At 40.6% G+C, this 25333-nt stretch overlaps 1 protein-coding gene across 1 annotated transcript in view; it reads left to right on the top strand.

Annotated features, from left to right (window-relative positions):
* The window catches only part of LOC130070433 (cadherin-1-like), a 46004-nt gene extending 22067 nt beyond the window's left edge, over nucleotides 1–23937 (top strand). The window contains exons 9-15 of the mRNA XM_056234822.1: nucleotides 13667–13745; nucleotides 13838–13993; nucleotides 15057–15201; nucleotides 15299–15471; nucleotides 15553–15689; nucleotides 23478–23620; nucleotides 23694–23937. Coding sequence (XP_056090797.1) covers nucleotides 13667–13745; nucleotides 13838–13993; nucleotides 15057–15201; nucleotides 15299–15471; nucleotides 15553–15689; nucleotides 23478–23620; nucleotides 23694–23794 — 934 coding nt within the window. The 3' untranslated portion in view covers nucleotides 23795–23937. The remainder of the gene's footprint in view (nucleotides 1–13666; nucleotides 13746–13837; nucleotides 13994–15056; nucleotides 15202–15298; nucleotides 15472–15552; nucleotides 15690–23477; nucleotides 23621–23693) is intronic.
* The last annotated feature ends 1396 nt before the right edge of the window (nucleotides 23938–25333 follow it).

The following is a 25333-nucleotide window of genomic DNA, read 5'->3' as shown; positions in this document are numbered from 1 at the left end:
CGAATTGAGGGTTGTTTAATAATTATCAAGCACCAGCTGATTAAAGTGTTTCTTCAAACAAAGCGACAAAAGTAATTTTCTGATCAATCATCATAGCTACACGGAAGCTATCCCCAGATTTTGAGGGTCACTTAGAGAAAGATGTATTTGTATTTTTAAAAACATAGATAGATCTATGACCTACATAGATGTTTTACACGAAAAAAATATTTCAGAGATCCTTGTGTGATATTCTATATTCGCATTCGCATAAAGGGTTAAAATATAAAATTTAAGAGATATTTAAAAAATAGGATGGTATAAAATTACACTGTGGTTTAAACCATCATTTTATTAAATCAAGCCGATTCATGCAAATACTGTCGTATATGAAAAAAGAGAAGGCCTAGAGTTCACTAACATTACAGCTAACCGTAGGAAACGGATATCCATGGGTGTAAAGAAAACATCGTACAAAATACGAAAAGTGTTACGATAGGGTTGTTAAAAATGAAACCGTGGTAAACAATTTAAGAACACTAGCGGTTCAATAACAATGTTCAATTTAAACAAGAATCCGACTCTAATGCGACTGAGCGTGTTTCACATATAATTTATATAACAATTGATATTTACAATATGTTAAAAAAAATTTGATGATGAGGCCAAAAAACTGCTTACTTTTCATAAAAAGAAGAACGATTATTAAGACATAAAACACAATGCCTGTTTTCTGGATCAGGCCTAAAAGACTCCTGACTAAAACTCTAGTGTCAAAGTATCGGTGTAGACGGAATAAAAAATGAATCATCCCGCCTTTCAACGGTAATTCATTAGCTTAACCGTTGTTTAGCGACATACACAACATAACGATGTATCTATGACTGTGCTGTGAAATGGGCAATAGCTAGACGAGTTTGAAGTATAATAATTTTATAGGTAACGGAAAAACAGCAATACTCATCTTATCATGTCGATGTTTCGTAGACATAGCTGAAAGATGTTCTAAAATAAATATCTCATGTAGAAATATCTGTTCATGTTTTTCATAAATTCCTATATGTTTGACCACGCTCGGAGACTATAGTTTTTGCAAACTGTACAAAAAGAAACATGATGTCAATTACAAACATACAAAACTGATCACAAGTGGCTTTTCTGTATGGCTCATGTTGTATTTACTTTTTAGCAAGTTGATCACTAGCATTTACTTTAGTGCAATTTTAATTTTAAACACCGAACTTTGTTTAACAGTCTTAATGAATACGCCTCTCTCAGTACAATAGTCATATGTGATTCTGTTGTAATAGCTTACGTGTAAAACAGCATGCACGTACTTTTTTTGCGTTAATACTTTGTGTGATTCCACATTGTAGATAGAGGGAAAGTTGCAATTTAGTCAAACATTCTCAAACAGAAATACTTCAGAGTACAAACACTTAAATTATTAATGATCATTTATTCCTATAAACAATGAATGTTGACGGCTCTCAAAGAAAAGTCTTCACCTAAAACAGACACACATTCAAAATGTGAACCAGTGTCGTCTGCTATCTGAATAGTAATAGTAATAAAACCATCATTTGTGAACTTTTGTGTATGTATTATTATAAACGGTGCTTTTCTTAGTGATTTGGTCTTTTGAATTCATGTATAAAGATTATGTTTTACAGTTAGACCATAGTCTTTACAAGAGTGTGAAACTTTGCATCACTACGGTGTGACAAAATACAGACAAACATTTAAGCACTACTATTTACACACATACTAAGCAGGAGAATATCTAACTGTAACTTGTGAACATTCCATTATCTGTTTATTTGGGGTCAGAGAACAATTTTTGAAAAAATGTGTGCTGGATGTAAAAAAATAAAGGTATTAGTTAATAACAAACAAAAACTTTAAATCAGCAGGAAACCCTAATATTAATAAATAAAATAGTTTGATAATGACTTCCATAATATTTTCTTTTAGTAAAAAGCTATGCCCGAATCACCCAACACAAAGTTTTGCGTTTGTGGGTGAGACCGAGCAAAGATTACACTTTCTCAAACATTGCATGTTTGCACTATGCCTGAAACTTAGTAATCAACAAGCATTTCTGTGGGTTTGTCATAAGAAAAATCATCTGGTTTTAAACACTGCTTTTTCTTAAAAAACATTGTGTCAGACGTATTTGGTAGCATGATTGCCTCGTTTAATCGTGTATTACATATTTATCAGGCTGATATTTGTAGACAGTAAATTTATAAAAGAACCGGTTAATGGCCTTGTGTCAGAACACAACAGGTATGAAGATATGTTTGGTTTTTTATTCTAACTTTAAAAGCTAGATTAATCTTTGAAAAGGTTAATACAGTATTTGATTTTTGGCTGAAAATCTGGAAAACCACCTTACGTTTGATTGATTGATTGAACTTTATTGTCCAGTCTGTTTTCACAGAGTGGAAATTTTTCTTTGACACTGTACCATAAGACACATCACATATCAACAAAACAAATAAACAAAATAATATAGTTAAACACTGTAAAAAAGATAAATTAAAAAATATTAGCAGTCGCTCTATTGTTTCAATTAAAACACTGTACGATTTAAGATAATCACTGCCATAGGAAGAAACGATCTTTTGTAGAGATTTTTTCTAGCCAAGGGAATTTTTAGTCTACGTCTGAGTTGAACTGTTTGGTGTTTTGCGGCACATATTTCTTTTGCAAAAAACTTTGCATCAGACATATCATATATCATATTTTTTACTTTATACTTGCTAGGAAATGAATTGAAATTGAACCTTTGTATAAATAAGAAAAGTATATTTTAAAAGAAGTTTAAAGGAAAAAAGTACCAATGAATGACATTGTGTCAGAACACGGCAAAAATGAAGAAGCGCTTTTACATTTTTGTTCAAACTTTAAAGTAAGATTACCCTTTGAAAAGTGTTATACAAATCGTATAAAGTATTTGATTTTGGGTGGACCGTTGTGTCATTAAACTTAATCTTTGGTTTTAAGGGGAATTAAAAAGTATTTTTATAGCTCAATGGCTTTATTCATAAATATGACCTCATTGGTGTAAAATTAGCTCTGCCAATGTTCTGACGGGTAAGTCCATGGAGGCCTTCATTGTCGTTCCGCCATCTTGAAAAACTATAATAGCGGAGGGGGACAAAAAGCACTAGGCTACCTCAACGCGTTTCTACAACACGTTTTCGTTTAGAGCCGGCTGACTGAAACCATCTGAAACGGACGCAAGAAGGTCAGTGAGAGGCGCTTGTCACTCCCCCGGCAAATTTGAAAGATTGCACGGCACTTCATAATGCAATCCTCGTAGCCATGGTAAAGCTTAAAAAATTAATTTAAAGTGAAACGTGTCCGGCAAATTCAAAACGACGGTAAATATCGGGATAGCTTGTCCCAGGTGGATAGAGCTAATGAAGGAGAAAGACTTTGAAAGGGACACTGAAGTCCTGCTTTCTCGTCGACAGTTAAGTCAGTGTTATGGTCTAAATTACAAGCTTTTTCATTCCGTGGTTGTGTAATTCATTATATAGGCAACATAACGGTAGAACGTGTATAGTTAAACTCGATGAAGTGCAATTGGACGACATGTCGTAGCTTCTTGGCACATAGCGGTTACCGTAGTTGCAACATGCATTTGAAAAAGCGAAGTGCTAGAGAGCACTATGCGTTTGAATGCAAAATACAATTTCACCGCTAGATGGGGGAATTCCTACACAGCGTACCTTTTAAGGACTAAGCTATAGGGTATTTAACAAAAAGCCTACAAAAATGGAGGAGGTTAAAGGGGCATGTTTCCTGCTATAGTATCATCAGCTCTCCCCAAAGTCTGTTCATGTGGCCTGTCGCATCAACAAATGCTAACATTTTAAACTTCTACATATATTTTGAGTAGATAACCGATAGTATATTCTCAGTGAAGGGTTTCACCCTGTGTGCTTCCACAATGAATAAGGATAGTTTGAGAGATGCAAGATAAGTAAATATGATATATCTTATACGTACAATAGGTCGTAGCTACCGCAGAAAAAGTAAGAACATGCTTTGAATTAAGACGAGTAAAATTAAATATTCGCTCAAGACAAACTTATGCTGCGTCATGGAGCACAGAGGCACATTGCGTCTCTGAAAATGTGTGGTGATTTTCTAAATGATACAACTTAATCTAAATAAGAGCAATGTAGAGTCCTGGGATTTCTTTTAAAACAACAAAAACTTTGTGACAAACTTTGACAACATGTTTCATGTCGCATGGACAAAAACTATTTGAAATAAGATCTAAGACGCCTAAGCACAGTTCTTGATTTATAACATTTTTTATTTTTTGAACAAACAATGTTTAGTAAAAATAATACCTTTATGAAAATCATTTATATCATACAGAAGTCTTCTAAGAAAATAAATAGAAGATACGATTTTAATAAAACTTTAAAGATTTGATTTAAACAGTTTTTTTCAATTTTAAAAGATCTCATTTAAACTTTTAAGATTATGCTTTTAAACGAGTTTAATATGAATAAACCTCTGAAAAGCAGACTAGCATTGCATATGCTGGGGCATTGTGACCCCAGAGGCTCATCTGGACTGTCACTCCTCTCGTCTCTGTGAGGGTGTGAATCTATTGTGAGTGTGAGTTATTTTATATTTATATATATAATTTTGATATATATATATTAATTTAGCTAAAACTAAGGTTAAATTGTTTGAATACATTTGTCATTATACATTGAGTTATATACTTTATTTGATTTTATGGAACCAGTGCAAAACAGTATGTAAAAAACAATGTAAAAATGTAGTTTTCTGTGATGGTCGTGTATGGGGTAGAATATGCTGTTACAGTTCAAAAATCATTATGGCTATATTAATAACAATTATACTTTAGGTCACCGTTAAACAAAATCATTACAGTAATCTTCTAAAACATACGAATGTATTAAAACTATAAAGATTTAATTTAAACAATCTTTTCATTTTTAAAAGATCATATTTAAACTTTTACGATTATGCTTTGAAATAAATTTAGTACGAACAAAACTTTGGCTCTGGAAAGGCGTTAGCAGACTAACATTACATGATGCACAGAGGCTCATCTGCTCTGTCACCCTATATCCTGAAGCTAACATTATTGTAAAGTAACGTATTTCTCTGAAGATGTGCTGGTTATCGGAAGGAGTTTATAAGCAGGCTATCAATGGGGCTCGGCCTGAGGCATCGCAGATTCTAAAAGTCTTCATTGTAGCTCTCTCACTATAGCCATATGTGGGGATTTTCTCACAGATACTACTTGAGGAATTATTAAACATTTCACACAATGTGTGTGTGATAAGTTGTGAGAGCCGCCAAATTTCAAAGTTCTTTACATGCACCCTGATAAATAAAAAATATAGTCAAGTTTTCCCCAGAGACCATCGATATAGCATATTTGTTTTTTATGAATTCATTGAATTTAATTAAAATCATATTTTTAAAAAGGTCTATTTCAAACTTTTAATGCTTATACACTATGAAAATAAATTTAGCAAAACATTCACAGTCTCATTCTGATCACTGAACACACCCCTCTGACTGTCAAACGCTGGTGTGAGAAAGAGAGAAATAATCTGGGGGTTCTTTTCAACTTTAAATGGTCAATATGGACATCTATGTGCTAGGAGCTACTTCAACCCTGGTAAAAATGTAAGATGATTTTATTTTTATCTAACATAATTGCTACAGTAAATTTGTAAAAAAATTATTTTAAAGGAACAGAATGCTTTTCAACTTCAGTAATTTAGTAAGATTTTAAATGAACAACATGCTTTTTCAACTTCTGTGTGAGATAAACTTTCAAGGTCCCCAGCAATGTGGAGGGAGGGGAGGAGATCCATGCCGCTGCAACATACACACACACACACACACACACACACACACACACAGACACAAACGACTCCCTACGGTCCAAAAAAATTATAATTGGAGATAGTTTTCAGAGAGATCCGGCGCTACCGTGTGGGAAGAAAACCCCTGCTCTCTAAACATGTAAGATTTCACACTTGTTTCACACACACCTGCTATGATAAGCTTAGGCATAGCGAGGGGATGCGCTAAATAATAACAATCCATCGCTTTGTAACTGTAACAACAAACTCCAAACGATTAAACTAACTGTCACATCAAAGCCAATACATCTCAAACTATCTGTCACACATCCTATACACCCTTTTCTTGTTCAAACGATCAAACTATCTGTCACACATCCTATACACCCCTTTTTCTTGTTCAAACTAACTTCAAACAATCCATCATTTTTGACAGAAAGTTTAACAGGAAGGGGCGGAACTAGGTCAAAGGTAACAGGAAGGGGAGGAACCGGAAGGGGCGGGACAAGAGGCGGGACAGGAAGGGGAGGAACCGGAAGGGGCGGGGGAAGATCAAAGGATAGCCACGCCCACCTGTCAATCAATCAAATTGACAGGTGGTATAGGCTTTTAACTACTGTTATGCGTACTTGGCGTGCTGTCCGGGTGGAGGGCTCCGAGCTCGGAATTTCTGCCCGAACCCAGAGTACTCCCCCCGTTGGTAAGAGTAGATGGAACTAGAGATGGAACTAAAAAGTGAGGAGATGGGGTGGAGGTGGGATGCTGGTAAACTGTCAAGGAACAGAGGATGGTTCTGCTGTTATTTATCTTGTCCTGAGTTGATTACTGATTGATCTCCACTTGTGCTGATTGGGTTAATTATCTGCACCTGCTCGTCCAGTTTATTGATAGTCAAATTCACAAGCAAAAGATACAGTTGCAACAGCATTAACAGGAACAGGCAGAGGTGAGGGCTGGCAGCAAACAAAGCAGAGTCCAAAAGGCAGGCAAAGATGTGGGCAGGCAGCAAACAAACGGAGTACGAAAAACAGTCCAAGTCAAATACGGGAAAAATACTATAAACAGGAATCAACGCTCAGAAATGTTCACCGGGGCAAAACAAGACTTCGCACTGACACTGTGTAAGTGGTGTTCTTAAGTAGTGTGTGTATAATGACCTACGTGTGTGTGTGTGTGTGTGAGTGTGCGTGCGTGCGTGTGTGTGTGTGTGTGTGTGTGTGTGTGTGTAATCAGTCCCAGGTATGAGGGCCAATGGGAGATGAAGTCCAAATGAGAAGCGGTCAGTTTTCGGGTGATATCTCCCTCTGGTGGTGTGAAGGAGGTGGTGCGGAAGCTTCACTTGTAAAAGTCAGAAATCAGAAGGTCTCCTTTATGTTGTGCTTCATGCTCCGTTCATTAGTGCCTTCTGTTTGATCTATACTCGACAGAGATTTGAGGTGACACCAGACTCCACATTAATCTATACCAGAAAAAAAATGATTTCAGAATCATACAGAATAAATCAAATATAACATTTTAATGGTCTGGTAAAAACATATCATGCCAGTTACACAATTAAAAGCCAATTCAGAAATAAAAAATAGGCTACATAACATCAATTGCTCAAAGATGACTCGAAGAGTGTAAGAAATGTACCTGGCAGAGACACACAGTTGTGTGTGAGTGTGTTTCGAGTGTAAGACACTGACTCAGCACTGCATGGGGGTTTTCTGCTTACAGGTTCCCAAGATTGCTCTGCCAATCACCCTTATATACACAGACCCGAACAAAAGGTTTGTACAAATATATTGTGTACATAATATTGTATTGTATTGCATTATATTGTTATATAAATATATTGTGAGTTGTTTTGGGTCTACTCATTTACCACAGGGGGAAACACTTGGTTTCGGGGGAAAAGGAGAGGATTATCGAATGTCTTGAAGTTTTCAATCTTTCTAATAATAATAATGACTGCAATGACATTAAGACCATTTTACCAATCGCACTGATACATTTAAAATGATACCAAACAAAAAAAGGAAAAACAATAGATTAATAAGATACATAATATGTGGTATGTAGCCCTTCTTAGTGAACTTTTAGTGGCTTGAATCGGGGAAAGGGGGATTCAGAGATAAGGAAGGAGAAAAGACAATGTCATGTACTCTTTCTTTGAGATATTCTCTCCATGGTTATTGCTTTATTGGTGCATTTTATCTCAGCTTTTGTCTTAAAATCAAGTCGTACACCTCATTGGTTCCAGTCAAGTTATATATTTTTTTTTCCTGCCACATTGCATCACTCCATATGCCACACCCTTAGGAAAACTCCCCTATAAAGGTAACAAACTCCCCATCTGCATGCATTTTGGGGAACTCAAGCTATGAAATAGCTGCACAATCTTAAAAACCAACAAGAAAGGAATCCCTGAAGGACTTCTGAGAGACAATGAAAACTGTCCGATTGGCAGTTGTTATTTTCCTTTGCAAGGTAGGATTTTATATACTTCAAATCAGGAGTGAATCAGGAGAAATAAAACACTAAACATTTTTACATCCACAACCAAAAATGAAAATCAAATGTTTATGAGAAAAAAAAAACATCTGTGTTGCTGTTGCCGCTGTGTAGTTTTTATATTATCAGACACATTAGACATAGTTTGGGAAATTAGAAATTTCAGTCACTTGTGTTGCAGGGGTTGATCCACATAAAAAGTGAACTGACCCTGTCAAAACTTTTCACATAGTCAGCGAAACCGAAGTATTTGCGGACCAGCTTAATTTTTAAGAGTTGCTAGGACACATTTCTCAATAGTTAGTTAACTTTTTCAACACCTTACCAATTGGCACAACAGCTAATGCCACAGGGATGCTAATGATGGAAGAATCATGTCGTCTCCATAACTACAATATGCCAACTACACATTCTCTGGGCCTAAGCCTGGAAATATCAAGTGTTTATATTACATAAAGGGGTTTCAAATGTTTAAAAATAGGTATTTGTATGTGGATTTGCGGAGGAGTCTTCATGGGAACTACCAAAATACGTCATAAATGTCTCAAATCAACTCATTCTTTCAAAACACTAGCAAAGGTAGCAAGGTCAATAAAGTGAAAAGGTGATATTCATATTTTTAAGACATCTTTTCAGTGTTTTTGTGGTTTCAGAAAATTTGGAGACTTGAGATAAACTGATAGGCCAAGATTCGTGTTAGTAAAGCAGACTGTGGCTTTAAACAGAACAAAAAAAATACAAATTATTTACTTTTAAAAAGTGGTGTCAGTATTGACTGATGCTTGCAAGCAACTGAAAAATGGGAAATATCAAGTGTATATATTACATAAAGGGATTTAATATGTTTCAAATTAGGTGTTTGTATGTGGATTTGCGGAGGAGTCTTCGTGTACTCCTGGCTTTGAGTCGGAGTTGCTGGTTTTTAAAGTGCACAGAGATGACCTTCACCAAGGAAAAAGACTAGGAAGAGGTAAGCTGTATTCTCTTTAAATAAAACCTTGAAACAACTGAATGTTTGGAGTTTAAATATTTTTAGTATTTGAATAAATATTTCTTTAACTTAAAAAAAAAAAAAAAAAAAATCTGCATCCACTAAATTTGCTTTCATCAGAGTCAAAATTAAGGGACTCACTCAAGTTAAGTTTAACTGTTGTGTACAATTAATAAGTGATGTATGCCATAAATAAACGTCCATAGATTCACTTCAGTAGCTGATGCTATAAAGGACACCCTCCAGCTGAGTCATGCCTCAAAAGGACACGCTATCGCTCCACAGCCTTTTCTAATTCAGGAAGTAAATTATCCGCCTGTGTTTTGTTACATTTTCCAGCAACACTGCATTTTTCAAAAGTGCGCATCTCTGTGTCCAAGCGGAGATACACATGTTAAGTGTTTGAGTGTTTGTTATACTCAAACACCGATCACTAACTCCACTACCTCTGACTTTATCACCATCTCTGGCATGATGTAGTAGGGCAAAAGTTATACACAGAAACTGAGCAAAGAGCGCTCCCTATATAAACAATGTAGCTGATATCACGTTCTATCAGTGGGTACTGGATTGACCCGGTATACGCTACTACAGAGAGGCTGGTATTGGAATTTTTTTTAGATTAAGTATCAACTTGGTAACACTGATTCATTGACTAATCATATAGTTGACGTACTGGTACTTTTGGCAACACTATTTCAGATCATCATCACACCTGGAGGGTGTTCCCATAGCATCTGCTACTGACACAGCGTCTTGTTCCCCACTCCAGGTTTACATACGTGACAAGATGCTTTATTGAGCCAATTGAATCTCTTTTTCTGACAGTAATTTTTAATGCATGTGATGGAAGAACAAGAACGCTCTTCCAGTCCGCTGACAGGTGTTTTGATGTGGACACGGATGGGACTGTAACACTGAAGAGACAAGTGACTCTTCATGAAGGCCACAAGGTGTTTTCTGTGGACGCTTGGGACTCCAGTGGAAAGAAGCACACGGTCTCTGTCAGAGTTGAGCGTGTCCATCATCATCATGAGGACCATCACATGAACACGGCCATGAACATCTCCTCTCCACAGGTACAAACAAGTTCCTACAAGAGTACAGTACAAGCCTGACCTCTATTGGACACTTCAGTGTTTATGTGTGCTACTTTAAATGGTAACACTTTAGAATACGGTTCCTTCGTTAATGAATAACTAAGAACCAATGAGTAACACGATATTAACAATCTAGTAATTATTAACTAACAAGAAACTCTGATTGACGAACTAGTAAGTAATAGCGCACAGATGAAAGTGGTACTTCACTGTTAACTAATCAATAACTACTATATTTTTAATGCTTCCCAGAGAACTACTGAAAAGGTTTTTTTAACAATATAGTAACTACTATTAACTAAAAATAAACTCTGATTAACGAATTAGTAAGTAATAGTGCACAGATGAAAGTGGTACTTCATACTTCTATGGGAATTATTAATTATTTGGATCCGTATTCTGTGAATGTCATGGGAACTAACTAGTAATGACTCAAGTGTTACTACATGATCTAGTCATGATTTGTGCAACCAAACACAAAAGTCATTTCAAGCGTTTGAGGTTTTTGGTGAACTTTAGTATACTTTTAGAAAATTTCTTTAGAAGTATGTGGTAACACTTGAGTCATTACTAGTTAGTTCCCATGATTCTTACAGTAGTTACTAATGCAAAGCCAATAAAGTGTAGAATCTTCTCACTCACAAGATATGAGTCTCTCACACACATATCTCACACACACACACACACACACACACACAAACACACACACACATATATATATACACTCACCGGCCACTTTATTAGGTACCCCATGCTAGTAACGGGTTGGACCCCCTTTTGCCTTCAGAACTGCCTCAATTCTTCGTGGCATAGATTCAACAAGGTGCTGGAAGCATTCCTCAGGGAGTTTGGTCCATATTGACATGATGGCATCACACAGTTGCCGCAGATTTGTCGGCTGCACATCCATGATGCGAATCTCCCGTTCCACCACATCCCAAAGATGCTCTATTGGGTTGAGATCTGGTGACTGTGGAGGCCATTTTAGTACAGTGAACTCATTGTCATGTTCAAGAAACCAATTTGAAATGATTAGAGCTTTGTGACATGGTGGAAGTAGCCATCAGAGGATGGGTACATGGTGGCCATAAAGGGATGGACATGGTCAGAAACAATGCTCAGGTAGGCCGTGGCATTTAAACGATGCCCAATTAAGGGGCATCTAAGGGGCCTAAAGTGTGCCAGGAAAACATCCCCCACACCATTACACCACCACCACCAGCCTGCACAGTGGTAACAAGGCATGATGGTTCCATGTTCCCATTCTGTTTACGCCAAATTCTGACTCTAACATCTGAATGTCTCAACAGAAATCGAGACTCATCAGACCAGGCAACATTTTTCCAGTCTTCAACTGTTCAATTTTGGTGAGCTCTTGCAAATTGTAGCCTCTTTTTCCTATTTGTAGTGGAGATGAGTGGTACCCGGTGGAGTCTTCTGCTGTTGTAGCCCATCCGCCTCAAGGTTGTGCGTGTTGTGGCTTCACAAATGCTTTGCTGCATACCTCGGTTGTAACGAGTGGTTATTTCAGTCACTGTTGCCCTTCTGTCAGCTCGAACCAGTCTGGCCATTCTCCTCTGACCTCTGGCATCAACAAGGCATTTCCGCCCACAGAACTGCCGCTCACTGGATGTTTTTTCTTTTTCGGACCATTCTCTGTAAACCCTAGAGATGGTTGTGCGTGAAAATCCCAGTAGATTAGCAGTTTCTGAAATACTCAGACCAGCCCTTCTGGCACCAACAATCATGCCACGTTCAAAGTCACTCAAATCACCTTTCTTCCCCATACTGATGCTCGGTTTGAACTGCAGGAGATTGTCTTGACCATGTCTACATGCCTAAATGCACTGAGTTGCCGCCATGTGATTGGCTGCTTAGAAATTAAGTGTTAACGAGCAGTTGGACAGGTGTACCTAATAAAGTGGCCGGTGAGTGTATATATATATATATATGAGCTAGGAGACATACATAAAAACATATTTTTTTGTGAGGTAGGTTAAATAATAAAATAACTGTATAGGGTATTTGGGTGGCTGAAGACTCAATATGTCCCAGTATCACCATGACTCTAGTGATTCAATGCCAGTCCATAGGAATGCCGGAAAACTGGCCACAGGACAAGTAAGGTCCCGACAACTGCATTTAAACATCCATTTCTTTCAAATTATTCAGTTGATAAATAGACAGCATAGGCCAATTATTAACAGCTTTCCCAAATCATAAGTCTGCTACGCTATTACAAATTGATAATGTAAACAACCTTGTGTATTCGTTTACAGTAGCAGTTAAAATGTTAATGTAGTGCTAGTCATTTGTCCTGCATTGGTTATTGATTAGTTTTGCATGAATTATGAACATTTTCAGTAGTTCTCTGGGAAGCATTAAAAAAATAGTAGTTATTGATTAGTTAACAGTGAAGTACCACTTTCATCTGTGCGCTATTACTTACTATTTCGTCAATCAGAGTTGCTTGTTAGTTAATAATAGTTACTAGATTGTTAATATTGTGTTACTCATTTGTTCTTGTGTAGTTATTCATTAACGAAGGAACCGTATTCTAAAGTGTTACCCTTTAAATTGACATATTCAATGATCTGTACATGTTTAGGACTAAATATTTTAGGCCTGTGTTAAATACATGACATTTCCAAGCCCTGCTGATGAATCTAATTTGTCACAGCTCTCTCTCATTGGTCTCAAACACACAAGTCGTAAACACACAATAAGTCTCAAACACACAATAAGTCTGCCGATTTGTTTCATTTATGCAATGCTAAAGCCTAAAACCTATGATTACCAAAATGTTTACACTGTTTTATATTACACACACATAAATAAAACATAACGTAAAATAATCCAGGCCTGGTCCTCTCTCATCCTTCACTGTCGTCGCTCCTCCTCCTTATTATTATTATTAAAAGGGAATAATGTACAGCTGGCGATGAAGCAAAGAGGTCTCGAATCAACCTAAACTGATTTATTGAATAGTGACCCCAAAAATTGTATATTGATACTGTTTTTCCCCAGACAGATTTTAATACTCAATAGCTGTAGTAAACATTTTGAGATGCAAAAATTATCCAAATATTTGATGGCTTGTGTGCTGTATTTAATTGTCAACAAAAATATTGAATAATAATTATATAAATACAACATTTTCAGATGGAATCTCCCTCTGAAGATCTGGTTCTGATGTTTCCAAAGTCTTCAACGGGTCTGAAGAGAGCAAAGAGAGGTTGGGTTATTCCTCCATTTAATATAGTTGAGAATAGCAGAGGTCCTTTCCCAGAGAAAATGCACCAGGTGAGAGAAAGTCATGAAGGGAAAGTTCAAAATGAGATGATCGAGAGAGGTTTGTCTGTAATTGACTTTCTCTTATTGATTTCTGTATTTAGATAAGGTCGGACTTTTCTAAGGAAGCTCAGATGCAATATAGTATCACAGGTGAAGGAGCGGATCTGGATCCTAAGGGGACTTTTACTATAGACAGATTATCAGGGAATCTGTTTGTGACTCGACCACTCGACAGAGAAAAAAAAGCTTCATACAGAGTAAGATTTGAATTGCCCCTTGGGGATGAATAAAGTGATTTGAATTGAATTGAATTGATGATTTTTAGTCTCTAAGTGTATTTCAGTGTTGGATTTTCTGCTCATTCTGAATTCTTTCAAAGCTGTTATCAGTTAATCAGATAAAAAGGCCCCGGAAAACGGCTTTTCTTTTCATGTGTTTCCATAGAGCATGATTTTTTTGTAATTTGTATATCTAGTAAAATTAAGTCAGTTTTCTTCAACTACACTTGAATATTGATGTGTCAAAGCTCAAAGACATTGTAAGGCCGTTTCAATCGATCCAATGGCGGCATTCGATCAGCGGGGAAGGTCTCTGCGTGGCAAAGTAATTTAATTAAATGAAATACATTTCCTCTGTTTTTTTTTTTTCACCTGACTCCATAAATGAAAAGGTTTTAATGATATCTGTGCATCATTAAATGTGAGTGAATGTTTGACTATCTTTTTAACTCTTTACTGAAAATAATGTCAGAGTCAATTAGAATAAAATCAAATGTTTACAATTTATTATGTCACGTAAATGTCTCATGTCAATTTCATAATCAATTCAAAGATAATCAATACAATAACATCAAATGAGTAAAAGATGAAAGATAAACCCGACATTTGAAATACATGATGAGGAGTGCCGGCATCCACTCTGCATCACGGGCTAATTTTGAGTTACAAAACTCATTTGCATTTCTTTATATAGACAGAAACTTCTTTCACATTGAAACATTTGCTAACAATGGAAATTTGCATTCAGAGGTTACACCTTTTGAGAGCAGAAAGCCATTTGCCTGAAAGTCACACCTGTCTGTGTGCAAGATATTTCTAAACTTGTAAGAACTTTATTACCTCTTGGTTTACTTCTATGGGAATGAGACATTTGTACCAGTCGCACTGAGACATTTCAAATGATACCAAACATGTATAAAACTGTATGATAATTGTTCACATTAAAACCACATTTATTTTGGATGAGCGTCAGGTGATCTCAGAGAGAGAGAGAGAGAGAGAGATTTGTCTCTTAACATGCCTGTATTTCTTCTCTCTTTAGCTTTTAGTTCGTGCGACTGCAGTTGGTGCGGATATAGTAGAAACTCCAATGGAAATTATTTTAAGTGTGATGGACCAAAATGATAATAAGCCTGTTTTTACACAATCTCCATTCATTGGAAATGTTCCTGAAGCTTCTGTTATAGGTAGGTGTATGGTGCAGTTTCTCAATGAAATGGTTTTTAGCAGTTTTTCTTCTTCAGTTTTTCCACCGAATCAGTCTTTATTCTTCTCTCACTGAAGGTCATGAGTTTATGACAGTCACAGCCACTGATGCAGATGATCCAGACACTTATAATGGTGTTGTCAGTTACGCAATCGTCAAGCAAGATCCAGAATTGCCAAAACCAGACCTGTTTATAATCAACCCTGTTACCGGAGGAATTCGTGTGAATGCTTTAGGCTTGGACAAAGAGGTGAGAAATCTGATAAATAGATCTTCGCATCGGTGAAGAATAATTTAATGTAAGCAAACTCACCTGAACTTTTCTTTTCAGACATGGCCCACTTACACTTTGTTAATTACGGCGACGGACCATGAAGGAAGAGGTTTTTCATCCACCGGCACAGCTGTTATTACTGTGACTGTCAGCAATGATACGGCACCAGACATTGGAAAATCAAAGAAGATAACGTGAGAAATATTAGAAGATTTCATTATCCCATTTGAAAATTCGGACTACTTTCTTTAGAGATTTCCAGATCTTAAAGCTAACACAAAAAAACCCCCATAGATTTGCATTTATAACCTTTTCAAATACTGATTTGAGCTCTCTTTCACGTCTTATGCTTGAAATGACAAATTCCCACAACATTATGTCAAAAAATGCTTGTTTCAGTGAGTATCCTAGTAAACAGTCGGTTATGTCTTAAATGAATGTAAAAAGTTGAGAAAGAGAACACGTGTCGGTATCAGTATATTAGATCCGTGCACTAATAATCCTGTTGCCGTCTGCGTTTTGATGTTAATCAAACAAATGATCAACAAATGAAAAAAAATCACTCACTGCTCTTGCCTTAATAACATTTGTAACTTTAATAAGGATTAATCTATATTTAATTTATAAAGTGAAGACTTTATTTTACCTTAGATTTTTTTACTCTTTACTTTACTACTGTTAGACCTATAAGAAAAAAAAGTTTATTTAATTTGTATCTTTGTTCTATTGCTTGCAATTTGTTATTTTATTACTGACTGTTTATTGTCTTTAATAATGTTTTAAATGTATATTATTTAGGTTAGTAGTTTTATGTGGTATAAAAATTTTAATAGAGAATGTTCACTGGTATCTAATATTTTAGTGTCATAATAACTGCCTGTTTTGCCCTGTTTATTGGCAACCCTGCCTATATTCCTTCTTTAACACTGACCAAACACAGAGAGCTGGATCAAAATGCAAAGAGTTTAATAACAAAATAAAAATAATAGCAAATAAATTAAACATAAACTTTAATCCTAAAAAACCCAACAAAACGAAAGTAAAGCAGCAGCTCCTCACGGACGACTGCCACATAAACAAACAAAAACATAACGTAAAGTCCAGGGGCCTCATTTATAACCGTTGCGTACGCACAAAACAGGCCCTGAAAGAGGCGTACGCCACCGATGCATAAGTTGTGATTTATAAAAACAAACTTGAGGAAAAATGTGCGCACCTGCACCCAAACTCTGACCCATGTGTACGAACATTTTGGAGACGGAGCAGTTTGGCGACACCGATGGTGAGCTGGAGTTAAATGTCTTTTTGGTCACTTTTAGACAGAAAATCTAAAGAAAATTATACATAGGCTATACAGAAAGATAATACAAATATAATTTCACTCACCAAGCATATCACTTGAGGCAAATATTCATCCCTTCTTAAATGTCCGCGCCAGCGAGCGCGTTGTGCCGTTTAGTGAAACTAACGCCTATCTAACGACAGAGTCCTAATCATAAAAACAGTGCATGTTCACAATAACAGTTTAAATAAATAAAATAATTATTTAAACTGTGTTACTTCTGATATAAACATTTAGATTAAATATGCCATTCTCATTGATGGAGTTAAACACTTAAACATGAAATCATTACTGAGAAGTTAAAACATTTTTCATATTCAATAAATAGAAATATTTGTTGTGGATGCAATGCTTTTGAACACTTTTCCTCTGGCATGCTGTGTTTTAATGTTTTAACTAAAGAGGTAATTGCTTATAGCAGATTGTCTGAAAAAATAGTTTCCTGCAAATAATGCACAACAGTCTATCTGTTTCCATTAAAAATATAAATCAATTAAAAATACTATTTGGTCAGTGGAAAAGATTGTGAAAACTTTCTCTGAAATGTTTTTTACACTATTTGATTTATTTATTCAAAAACAAGGCAAGGATAGGCTACTAAATAATTTTTATTAATGTAATGTGACGGCAATTAGGCTATTTCATATTTTTGAAAGCCTTGTAGGCTACCGTTAAACATGTTATCACGTGGATGAATAATCATATGCAAATGATATGCAGATGAGGATATGCATAGTAAAACTAGGCGTTGTAAGCTCCATATATGGTTATTTCGGGGAGGAGACGCATGTGCGCACATTCTTCCGCTGACTGAGATTTATCGGGATTTATAGGCAAGGCAAGGCAAGGCAAGTTTATTTATATAGCACATTTCATACACAATGGCAATTCAAAGTGCTTTACATAGAAGAAAATTAAAATAATCAAAACAAATAAGAACAATTAAAACAGTTTAGAATAAAAAATCAAATAAAGTAGTACTGGTCCACCCCATCTGAGATGGAAGAGATTGAGCCGGTTTACGGTGCCACTGGACCTCTAGCCCAGGGACGTACTCTGCTGGGGTGGTGCTACACCAGTAATGCCCAGCGGGGGCCCCACAGATCACGCTTCGTGTGCGCTGTCTGCTGCCGTTACCCTTAACCACGCTCTCAGCGACTTCTTATACAGCAGTATAACTTACTCCTTCACTCGCCTCATCGGAGTGAAGACTCTCCCGCTCTCCTTCAAAATCTCTTCCAGAGATTATAAAAATAAATAAATTAGAAATTAGAAAACAAACAAAGACAAAACCAGTACAGTAAAAACAGTCGGACGAACATTGGCACAGTGCTCATTCAGTAAATGCATAGCTAAACAGATGTGTTTTGAGTCTGGCTTTGAATGTGACTACTGTAGGAGCACATCTGATCTCCTCTGGAAGCTGGTTCCAGCTGCGGCTGGCATAATAGCTAAAAGCAGACTCTCCATGCTTAGAGTGAACCCTTGGTATTTCTAGCTGATGTGATCCTAATGATCTGAGTGATCTGTTAGGTTTATATTCAGTGAGCATATCTGCAATATATTGAGGTCCTAGCCCATTGAATGATTTATATACCAGTAATAATACTTTAAAGTCAATCCTAAATGTAACTGGGAGCCAGTGTAAAGACCTGAGGACTGGTGTGATATGTTCATATTTTCTGGTCCTGCTCAGAATCCTGGCAGCAGCGTTCTGTATGAGCTGCAACTGTCTTATGGTCTTTTTAGGAAGGCCAGTGAGGAGTCCATTACAATAATCCACCCTGCTGGTGATGAAAGCATGCACAAGTTTCTCTAAGTCTTGACTGGAAACAAAGCATCTAATTCTTGCAATATTTTTCAGATGATAATATGCTGATCTAGTTATTGCTTTGACATGACTACTGAAACTAAGGTCTGACTCTAGAGACACACCAAGATTCCTGACTTGATTTTTAGTTGTTAGACCCCTAGCGTCAAGGTATGCATTCACCTTGAGAACTTCATCTTTGTTTCCAAAAGCAATGACTTCAGTTTTGTCTTTGTTTAACTGAAGAAAGTTTTGGTACATCCAACTGTTGACTTCATCAATGCATTGGCACAGGGAGTCAATGGGGCTGTAGTCGTTAGGCGATAGGGCTAAGTAGAGCTGTGTGAGCTGCGCTCACTAGCACTCGTTCACTAGCACACGCTCACTAGCACTCGCTCACTAGCACACGCTCATTAGCACTCGCTCACTAGCACACGCTCACCAGCACACGTTCACTAGTACACGCTCACTAGCACACGTTCACTAGTACACGCTCACTAGCACACGCTCACTAGCACTCGCTCACTAGCACTCGCTCACTTGCACACGCTCATTAGCACACGCTCACTTGCACACGCTCACTAGCACACGCTCACTAGCACTCGCTCACTAGCACACGCTCACTAGCACACGCTCATTAGCACCCGCTCACTAGCACTCGCTCAATAGCACATGCTCACTAGCACACGCTCACTAGCACACGCTCACTAGCACTCGGTCACTAACACTCGCTCACTAGCACTCGCTCACTAGCACACGCTCACTAGCACTCGCTCACTAACACTCGCTCACTAGCACTCGCTCACTTGCACACGCTCATTAGCACACGCTCACTTGCACACGCTCACTGGCACTCGCTCACTTGCACACGCTCACTGGCACTCGCTCACTGGCACTCGCTCACTGGCACACGCTCACTAGCACTCGCTCACTAGCACTCCCTCACTAGCACACGCTCACTAGCACACGCTAACTAGCACACGCTCACTAGCACTCGCTCACTAGCACTCGCTCACTAGCACTCGCTCACTAGCACACGCTCACTAGCACACGCTCACTAGCACTCGCTCACCAGCACTCGCTCACCAGCACTCGCTCACCAGCACACGCTCACCAGCACTCGCTCACCAGCACACGCTCACCAGCACTCGCTCACCAGCACTCGCTCACCAGCACTCGCTCACCAGCACTCGCTCACCAGCACTCGGTCACCAGCACACGCTCACCAGCACTCGCTCACTAGCACACGCTCACCAGCACTCGCTCACCAGCACACGCTCACCAGCACTCGCTCACCAGCACTCGCTCACCAGCACTCGCTCACCAGCACACGCTCACCAGCACTCGCTCACCAGCACACGCTCACCAGCACACGCTCACCAGCACTCGCTCACTAGCACACGCTCACCAGCACTCGCTCACCAGCACTCGCTCACCAGCACACGCTCACCAGCACTCGCTCACCAGCACTCGCTCACCAGCACACGCTCACTAGCACACGCTCACCAGCACACGCTCACTAGCACACGCTCACCAGCACTCGCTCACCAGCACTCGCTCATCAGCACACGCTCACCAGCACACGCTCACCAGCACTCGCTCACCAGCACTCGCTCACCAGCACACGCTCACCAGCACACGCTCACCAGCACTCGCTCACCAGCACACGCTCACCAGCACACGCTCACCAGCACTCGCTCACCAGCACTCGCTCACCAGCACTCGCTCACCAGCACTCGCTCACCAGCACACGCTCACCAGCACTCGCTCACCAGCACACGCTCACCAGCACTCGGTCACCAGCACACGCTTACCAGCACTCGCTCACCAGCACTCGCTCACCAGCACACGCTCACCAGCACTCGCTCACCAGCACACGCTCACCAGCACTCGCTCACCAGCACTCGCTCACCAGCACACGCTCACCAGCACTTGCTCACCAGCACTCGCTCACCAGCACTCGCTCACCAGCACTCGCTCACTAGCACACGCTCACCAGCACTCGCTCACCAGCACTCGGTCACCAGCACACGCTTACCAGCACACGCTTACCAGCACTCGCTCACCAGCACTCGCTCACCAGCACTCGCTCACTAGCACACGCTCACCAGCACTCGCTCACCAGCACTCGCTCACCAGCACTCGCTCACCAGCACACGCTCACCAGCACACGCTCACCAGCACTCGCTCACCAGCACTCGCTCACCAGCACTCGCTCACCAGCACACGCTCACCAGCACACGCTCACCAGCACTCTCTCACCAGCACTTGCTCACCAGCACTCGCTCACCAGCACTCGGTCACCAGCACACGCTTACCAGCACTCGCTCACCAGCACACGCTCACTAGCACACGCTCACTAGCACACGTTCACTAGCACTCGCTCACTAGCACTCGCTCACCAGCACTCGCTCACCAGCACACGCTTACCAGCACTCGCTCACCAGCACACGCTCACCAGCACTCGCTCACCAGCACTCGCTCACCAGCACACGCTCACCAGCACTCGCTCACCAGCACTCGCTCACCAGCACATGCTCTCTAGCACTCGCTCACTAGCACACGCTCACCAGCACTCGCTCACCAGCACTCGCTCACCAGCACTCGCTCACAAGCAAACGCTCACCAGCACACGCTCACCAGCACTCGCTCACCAGCACTCGCTCACCAGCACACGCTCACCAGCACACGCTCACCAGCACACGCTCACCAGCACTCGCTCACCAGCACACGCTCACCAGCACACGCTCACCAGCACACGCTCACCAGCACACGCTCACCAGCACTCGCTCACCAGCACTCGCTCACCAGCACTCGCTCACCAGCACACGCTCACCAGCACTCGCTCACCAGCACACGCTCACCAGCACTCGCTCACCAGCACTCGCTCACCAGCACACGCTCACCAGCACACGCTCACCAGCACTCGCTCACCAGCACTCGCTCACCAGCACACGCTCACCAGCACTCGCTCACCAGCACTCGCTCACCAGCACACGCTCACCAGCACACGCTCACCAGCACTCGCTCACCAGCATTCGCTCACCAGCACTCGCTCACCAGCACTCGCTCACCAGCATTCGCTCACCAGCACTCGCTCACCAGCACTCGCTCACCAGCACACGCTCACCAGCACTCGCTCACCAGCACACGCTCACCAGCACTCGGTCACCAGCACACGCTTACCAGCACTCGCTCACCAGCACTCGCTCACCAGCACACGCTCACCAGCACTCGCTCACCAGCACTCGCTCACCAGCACACGCTCACCAGCACTCGCTCACCAGCACTCGCTCACCAGCACTCGGTCACCAGCACACGCTTACCAGCACTCGCTCACCAGCACTCGCTCACCAGCACACGCTCACTAGCACACGCTCACTAGCACACGTTCACTAGCACTCGCTCACTAGCACTCGCTCACCAGCACTCGCTCACCAGCACACGCTCACCAGCACTCGCTCACCAGCACACGCTCACCAGCACTCGCTCACCAGCACACGCTCACCAGCACTCGCTCACCAGCACTCGCTCACCAGCACACGCTCACCAGCACTCGCTCACCAGCACTCGCTCACCAGCACACGCTCACCAGCACTCGCTCACCAGCACACGCTCACCAGCACTCGCTCACCAGCACTCGCTCACCAGCACACGCTCACTAGCACTCGCTCACTAGCACACGCTCACCAGCACTCGCTCACCAGCACACGCTCACCAGCACACGCTCACCAGCACACGCTCACCAGCACACGCTCACCAGCACTCGCTCACCAGCACTCGCTCACCAGCACTCGCTCACCAGCACACGCTCACTAGCACTCGCTCACTAGCACACGCTCACCAGCACTCGCTCACCAGCACTCGCTCACAAGCACACGCTCACCAGCACACGCTCACCAGCACTCGCTCACCAGCACTCGCTCACCAGCACACGCTCACCAGCACACGCTCACTAGCACACGCTCACTAGCACACGTTCACTAGCACTCGCTCACTAGCACTTCGCTCACCAGCACTCGCTCACCAGCACTCGCTCACTAGCACTCGCCCACTAGCACACGCTCACTAGCAGCACTCGCCCACTAGCACACGCTCACTAGCAGCACTCGCCCACTAGCACACGCTCACTAGCACTCGCTCACTAGCACTCGCCCACTAGCACACGCTCACTAGCAGCACTCGCCCACTAGCACACGCTCACTAGCACACGCTCACTAGCACTCGCTCACTAGCACTCGCTCACTAGCATACGCTCACTAGCACTCGCTCACTAGCACTCCCCCACTAGCACTCGCTCACTAGCACTCGCCCACTAGCACACGCTCACTAGCAGCACACGCTCACTAGCACACGCTCACTAGCAGCACATGCTCACTAGCACACGCTCACTAGCACTCGCTCACTAGCACTCGCTCACTAACACACGCTCACTAGCACACGCTCACTAGCACTCGCTCACTAGCACACGTTCACTAGCACACGCTCACTAGCACTCGCTCACTAGCACTCGCTCACCAGCACACGCTCACTAGCACACGCTCACTAGCACTCGCTCACCAGCACACGCTCACTAGCACTCGCTCACTAGCACTCGCTCAATAGCACACGCTCACTAGCACTCGCTCACCAGCACACGCTCACTAGCACTCGCTCCAGTCTCATGGCTCACGGCCTCGCCCTGCTTGCCACAATAAGAAACAGATATCACAATAGATCCTTTGAACTTCAAATGATTTTAAACCACCAGACAAGACGATGTCAAACTAACATTAAGATGTTCTTGCTGAACATTTCTAGTTTTCACCTGTATGTTTTGGTTCCTCCCAGGTATAAAGTTGGCAGTGATCCTGCCGGCTGGCTGAGTGTACATCAAGACACTGTAACGATTAAAGTCAAGAGACCCACGGATAGAGAATCTCCCTTTGTCAAAGATGGCAAATACACAGCTATCCTTTTGACCGTGGATGATGGTAAGTTGTGTTTCTTTTTTAAGAGAAGAATTCTTGCTGGCATATCCCTTTTCTGATGTCTGCTTGTGTGCAGGTACACCTCCAGCAACGGCTACAGGAACCCTGGTCATTGACTTGGAGGATTTGGGTTTTCATTCTGTCTGCAAAGATTCATCCATCGGCCCGATCGGTTAAATGTGTGAACAGGGCCTTACGTCTTAATAGTTCATTAATCATTTACATCTTACTTTTCACATTTGCTAAACATAAAAATTTTACTTTCATTACATCTACGTCATGTTAACATTGCTGTATTCATTGTTATATAAATGAGAATGTACAGCCAGATGGTTTATTAAAACATTTTTAAATTCACAAGTAATTGGTTGTCATATTTTAAAAACTTTTAAATACCAATCTCACAAAAGATCATCATAAATGTACTGTTTTGCAAACATTTCAGAATAAATTTTCTGTTATTAAAAGTTATTTACTTTTCTTATAAAGTAAATGCCTTTCATAATGTTATGAACATTAAACTTTCAAATTTTGCATCTGTTGTAGTTCATTTGAATACATTTGACTATCAATTAATCCAACATATCTTATTGTTTAATCAGTGATTTGTTTAATACTAATATATATAAGTATAAGCAATTTATTACAGATGATAACACCAATATTCAAAGTGTGTGTGTGTGTGTGTGTGTGTGTGTGTGTGTGTGTGTGTGTGTGTGTGTGTGTGTGTGTGTGTGTGTGTGTGTGTGTGTGTGTGTGTGTGTGTGTGTGAGAGAGAGAGAATTGTGAAATTGTATTCATATTCAGTTGGGAGAAACAATTACTTTTGTTGTTAAGATTTCTTCGACATCACTGCTTTGGCTCTCGCGGCTCTAGATTCTCATCTTTATACTTTTTTGAGTGTTTAGGATTTTTCTTTTAAAAAAACTACTACGGCTGGCTCGATGGAAATGTAAAACTGTTACAAAAAAGTATTGTCTGGACCTGGAAATATAGAGACCGGTCCACTTGAAACTGTAGTTAAAATACCCCTAAAATCTGCATTGCTGTGTGTTATTCTCATTTCTACCACCAGAGGAACTCAGTGGTGAAACATCACTCGCTCTAAACAACAGAACAACAGATTATGAGCCTATACTCAATAACTGAGGCTGAGAAACTGAGTATCACCTCTGACGATATGGACTAACTGTATGGTTTGGTTACCTTACAGAGCAAATTAAATTAAAGCTTGCTAATCTGGTTAGCGTATAATTTCAAAATCCAGTTTAGGATTTCCCATTAAAGTAACCAACTGAGTTTTGCATATAATCAGTCTTTCTCCGTGAAAAAGTGTCGACTTCCTCTTTTCTGCCTTTTCAGCCTCAACCACGTCCACTTCCATGTGTTCTAGAAGCATCTGGTCTTATCTAGAATTAAAACACTGAGAAAACCACATAGCCTACATCTATATTTTTTTTTATTCGGACCACAATTGTATCTGAGCGATTAAATTCCTCTTTTCAACCGTCTGGTTTCAACAGCAGTTCCTCAAGTTGTTTTAATACAGCAAGTCCTTCTTGCAAAAAAAGAAAAAGGGGTAAAAAGCAAGCAATTTCTCGACATAATGCAGGAAAATGCAGTAAACTACTCAGTGGATTTTTCTGTATTCCGCATTTTCCGACCTAAAAAGTAGCTTATGACCCACATGAACTCCATAAATCTGACTGATTAATG

The sequence above is a fragment of the Rhinichthys klamathensis genome, unplaced genomic scaffold (assembly GCF_029890125.1).
Source record: "Rhinichthys klamathensis goyatoka isolate OS25496 unplaced genomic scaffold, OSU_Roscu_1.1 h1tg000406l_1, whole genome shotgun sequence".
Taxonomy (NCBI): Eukaryota; Metazoa; Chordata; class Actinopteri; order Cypriniformes; family Leuciscidae; genus Rhinichthys; species Rhinichthys klamathensis.
The sequence above is the reverse complement of the archived record's forward strand: the minus strand, read 5'-3'. Positions and strand labels throughout refer to the sequence as shown.